This window comes from Papaver somniferum, chromosome 9, assembly GCF_003573695.1.
Source record: "Papaver somniferum cultivar HN1 chromosome 9, ASM357369v1, whole genome shotgun sequence".
In the NCBI taxonomy this organism is placed as follows: Eukaryota; Viridiplantae; Streptophyta; class Magnoliopsida; order Ranunculales; family Papaveraceae; genus Papaver; species Papaver somniferum.
The window spans coordinates 102,610,196-102,615,514 of record NC_039366.1 but is presented as its reverse complement, the minus strand read 5'-3'; the positions used below and the strand labels follow the sequence as shown (position 1 = coordinate 102,615,514).

The 5,319-nt window shown below is 38.3% G+C and overlaps 1 protein-coding gene across 1 annotated transcript; it reads right to left on the bottom strand.

The window, feature by feature from the left end:
• Nucleotides 1-908: 908 nt before the first annotated feature.
• LOC113310591 (protein NRT1/ PTR FAMILY 7.1-like) lies at nucleotides 909-4,058 on the bottom strand. Its single transcript, XM_026559315.1, has 5 exons — nucleotides 3,692-4,058; nucleotides 3,259-3,409; nucleotides 2,912-3,129; nucleotides 2,238-2,806; nucleotides 909-2,133 (listed from the first exon to the last, which is right to left on the bottom strand). The coding sequence occupies exons 1-5, from the start codon at nucleotides 3,731-3,733 to the stop codon at nucleotides 1,275-1,277; spliced, it is 1,839 nt and encodes a 612-aa protein (XP_026415100.1). The 5' UTR covers nucleotides 3,734-4,058; the 3' UTR covers nucleotides 909-1,274.
• Nucleotides 4,059-5,319: the final 1,261 nt, after the last annotated feature.

Below are 5,319 nucleotides of genomic sequence, written 5' to 3'. Positions count from 1 at the left end.
CTAAGTTAGAACCCAGGTGTGAAACACAAAAGGAAATCCATATAATGAGCACTGATTCTTGAAATACAATATTCGTGGGCTTATGGTAGGAAGATCTGAAGTGTATTTTGTAAATTCGTACACTTAAGGTTTATAAATGTGGATGCAACTAAGACGCTCTTCGTTGTCTCACTGCAACAATTGAGCTGTCAGAGGTATACAAAATTCAGATATACTTAGCCCAAAAAATCGATAAACGGGAGGCAAGAAAATATTTCTTAATGTATCTTAGATCCCACTAAGGATGAGAAGGAAAGTAATCAAAGGAGTAATGCATTAATTTCATGATATAAAAGGCGCCAAATCAATGGTGTGTTGCAAAGTTGTATTTTGTTAGATGGGAGCACTACTGTTACTTGGTGTGTTTTGACTCCTATGAATCCTAGAAAAATGTAGGCCTCCAACCAAGTCCCACCGTACCTCCTCAAAGACAAGTCCGAAAATTTTAACAAATTCATGTTAAGAGAAAGCACACGCCAGGGTATCAAATTTCCCAGTATTCTTGTTTCCTGGGATCTACAGATACCCAGGTTAAACTGGATAATACGTCCAAACACGGCAATGAAACTTTTAAGATTAGCAACAGGCAATGAACTACAAGTGCCCAATCTTTAACACAGGACAATAAGGTGCACTGTCTTGATGTTTACTACAAGTTAACATCCAGAGCAGCAATCAAGAGAATGGTCAAGTGTTTTTGTGGAGACCCCGAAGCTTCAACAAATCTACTTGAAACCCTTCCTATGCTAGATGACCTATACAACTCTTCACAATGGTATGATATACCAAAGGAGTTTCACCTAAAAGCTTGGTTTCTATCACGCAGAATATATCCAAAGGCCGAAGAAAATTATACAATTATGCTTCAAATAAAAAATAAAAATAAAATTATACGATTATGCAGAATAGATCATAACTTTAATAACATAATTAAATAAATGTACTTATGCACAGATTGCAAATTTTCTGAGAACACCTACTTTGAATCCACATTGGGTTCAGGAACACAACATAATTATTGAAATAAAAGACTACAACCACCTAAGACGAACATGGACATATTCAAGGTTTCATTGTTCAAGGACTCTAGCTTGTAATATGACCAGATAACAGTAACTACTTGGCTATCAATAAAAAAAGACAAACAGTAACCATCTACTTTGCTGATTACTAGAAGAAACACTAACCGAGGATCATTAGTTTGACTCTCTAATGTATCAGTATGGTCTATGTTATTATACGTCTAGCTGCTGCTCCTCCATATCCGAGTTCCTTTCATCTTCAGGTTCGACATCAATATATTTGTACCACCTTGCAGAAAGCAAATAGCAGATGAAATTAACAGCACTCAGTCCGACAAGGAGGAAGAAAAATCTGTCAACATGACCTTCATTGAGATTGCCTGGAATCCAACCAGGCTTACTGTCTCCAGCTGTGACTCCCATTACTATGTTAATGATAAAGCTGCTGACGAAGTTCCCAGACGAGATAGAAGCCATGCATAGAGAGCTTCCGAAACTCTTAAGTCCATCTGGAGCTTGACTGTTGAAGAACTCTAACTGACCAACATACATAAACACCTCGGATGCTCCAACTAACACGTACTGAGGTATTTGCCAGAATATGCTTAATGAACTAGACTCTTCTCCAGGATTTACACGTCTTAGCCTTTCTATCTCGGTGAATCCAGCAGCTAGCATAGCTAATAACCCGATAAGAAGTCCTACTCCCATTCTTTGGAGCTCAGAAAGCCCCTTAGGGTTTCCAGTTAATTTACCAGTGACTGGCACTAGAAGCTCGTTGTATATGAAAGTACAGAGCAGAACACTAATAATATCGAATGCCGACATGCTTGCAGCAGGGATGTGAAAATTGCCAACTTTAGTGTTCATGACAGCTCCTTGTTCAACAAAGAGTGAGGCCATTTGAGTGAACACTGCAGAGTATATTATAGTCCACATCCAGATAGGTAACAACTTCAGGAGTGCTTTAACCTCTTCCACTTGTGTTACGGTACAAAGTCTCCATGGATCCTGTTTAGCTTTTTCTACATTCTTGTCCTTCACTGTTATAGTTGCTGCCTTGTCAAGCCACCTAAAGAAATTGGAGTAAACAAAAGAATATTAATCTCCAAAAGTTGATGTATATGCGTATAGCATATTCAGCACATACCCTCTGGTTCATCGATATATACTTACCTTAATTCATTACTGTGGTGGATCTTTCTGCTCCCCTTTATAGCTGAAGCTGAACCTTCCAACTCATAGAGCATCTTCCCATCAGTAGGGACCTTAACCTTCCATTTCTTGATGGTAGCAACAAATACTTGAGCTATACGAGTCAACGGATTACCACATGGTTTATAGCGCTTATACCCAGATGTCCCTAACAAGAAAAGGACGAGTCCTAAAATGGCTGAACCAGCTGATGCCAAAAAGCCAACTGTCCATAACCCTCTATCCTCAAAATAGACTAGAAATGTATTTGAAAATAAAGAACCAACGTTAAGTGCAAAGTAAAAATATGAGAAAAATAGAGCTCTAGAATGCTTCTCGACAGGGTCCATCTCATTAAACTGATCTGCTCCAAATGTTGCTATTGCGGGTTGGTGACCCCCATATCCCAAGGCAACCAGATAAATTGACAAGTAAAAGATGGCAACTCCGACTGAAGACGGTGGATTACAGTTTACTTCTCCAAATGCATCTCCACAACGTGGAGGGTTGATTAAGAAAAAGGAGGTTGTTATGGACAGCAGAACCGTACCCTGTTTTGTTGAGTCAATGTATTAGCAAACTTGCATTAGACATTATAGGAATTATAACAAAATGGTACAAAGAAGAAGCATACCAAATGAATGTTGCCTTCTTACCATTACAATAATCACTTGAAAAATTGAACATGTCAAATATCTTCCCCAATAGGAATCGCTTAGGAATGCTCCAACCAGCGAGAACATGTAAACCGTTCCGGTCCAATTACTGACAGTGTTTGCTGCTGACGCATTTCCATGACGAAGAACTCTTGTTAAGAACAAGACTAAGTTCACTCCAACCCCGAAAAATGCAAGTGTTGCTAAACCTTGGTTCACTGCAACGTGGAGTAATTAATGTTATTGCATAAAATGGGCGAAGTTCAACTTATGCAAAAGCCTAGGAGATAAAGGATATTGACCACGTAAATGTTAATCAAACTAATATATGAAATTGTGATCATTACCCAATATGAGTCCGGCTGATTTCCAACCTCCTTTTCCTTTGTGGATTTTGTGGTGATGTGTTTCATGAGTTAGTTCAGGTGTAACTCCAGGTCGTTCATTAAGAATGTCAGAATGGCCATCATCATTTAGTTCTATGGCAAAGCTTTCCACCTGTTTGAGTACCCAGAACTCACAATAGTCAATACAAACAGATTAAATTGTCAGAGTTGAAGGACCAAAATGGAACCTCCCAAGACCAGTAGGTTTTTAACATCATTAATTAGTCTCGAGTTATACAAGGCACACAACCATACTACCTGCCAAATCTGTGGAAGGACCACGCTAAATATGCAAAGCAACCGTGCCAATATAAAAGGGCTGTTTTCTATCATTTTTGCAACGTATAATGGTTCAGTATATCGCATTGTAAAATGTATATTAAAAATAGCATACCTGGTGAGCTGATGATACATTGCTGAGCTCCTGATTTGCCATTGATATTCAGCAAAATCTACGATCTAGTACTTTTTGCGAGATTTAGTTACGGACAAAGTGACGTGCTCCCAAATTCTTCCAGATTCAGGGGATGAAGGAGATGGGTGAGTATCGATAACAACACGTGCCCAGGTAGCTTTGTATAATCGAAAAGCCTCTCGTCTTCTAAATTCTATTGTCATTAATTAACTAATGAACAAAAAATAAAAAATCCACCAGAATAGTTTTTCTTCTCTCTCTTTTTTTCCCTAAAGCAGTTGAGTATGGAAATTTGAATATGAGAATGGCGCAGTGAAAGAAAGATGTTTGATAATAATAAGAAGAAGATTCGAAGATGAAGAAGAAGAACAATGAAGAAGATTCGAAGATGGATAGCAACTGTATCTGATATTCTGATGATATATACTGTTACCTATATAAGATGATAAGAAGATGCACTCGAAATATATAAGCCTTGGAATTAACGTGATTTGTTTTCAAGTGAAAAACTGAATCCAACACGTTGCGCTCCAAAATGTATCAGAATCCAACACGTCGCCCTTTATTTACTCTTTACTAGTTCTCCATCTCTGACTCTCGCACTCCAGCTCCCAACCAATTTTCATTGACTACTTCTTTCTTCTCCTGCATTTTCTCTCTTATCATCGAATTACTACTAAACACAGTAAACCTAGATGTTAACCCTAAAATCTTACCGGGAAGTTTGAAAAACTCATAAAAAGACTTCGTGTAAATATCATTAGAAACAATAGACAAAAAAAAAAATCACTAAACTTGTAGAAGTATTATTAGGGGTGCACATACCCTACCCATACCCGCCAACCCTACCCTACCCGCTAGTTTTTTAACCGTATCCTATCCTATCCACTATTTGGCGGGTAGGGTGGCGGGTAAAGGTTTTCTTAACCACCAGTAAACGGGTAAGGTGGCGGGTATAGGCCATATCCTACCCACCCTACCTAGAAGTGCACATACCCTACTCCTACCCGCCAACCCTACCCTACCCGCCAGTTTTTTAACCGTATCCTACCCTATCCATTATTTGGCGGGTAGGGTGGCGGGTAAAGATTTTCTTAACCGTTGGTAAACGGGTAGGGTGGCGGGTATAGGCCATATCCTACCCACCCTACCCGTTGTGCAGCCCTAAGTATTATCTACCCAACACTGATCAAAGTAAAACAAAATCTCGTTGTTGACAATAATTACATCACGAGGAGTGCAAATGGATATAAAAGCTTCTCCAATGGTGAATGTGAATATTTCATACGTGGCATCATTTCTAAGACATTCTTTGAGTATAAAATTCTAAATATTAGGAAAAATAAAGTTTTTTCTGGAACCCATAAATTTTTCTATTATTTGTTTACTTATTTGCGATTTTGCTACTTGAACAGCCAAGTAACCTCTACTTGACAGCAAAGCTGATGTGACAGTGAGAGGTAAGTATTTTTTCTTTATCTAATTATTTTTTCTTTTATAAACGAGTTAATTCTTTAATTATTATTACCGTTGGATGTACTCGACGGTTCAGATTGAAAACAAAAACTTTAGAAATTTGGCAGCGGGAAAAAAAGGAAGTCCAACGG

Coding starts and splice junctions, on each gene's coding strand:
- LOC113310591 (XM_026559315.1), bottom strand. CDS start 3,733: ATGGCAAATCAGGAGCTCAGCAATGTATCATCAGCTCACCAG. Junction 3,130..3,258: donor ATCAGCCGGACTCATATTGG/GTAATGATCACA, acceptor TCCACGTTGCAG/TGAACCAAGGTTTAGCAACA. Junction 2,807..2,911: donor TTCAAGTGATTATTGTAATG/GTAAGAAGGCAA, acceptor TCAACAAAACAG/GGTACGGTTCTGCTGTCCAT.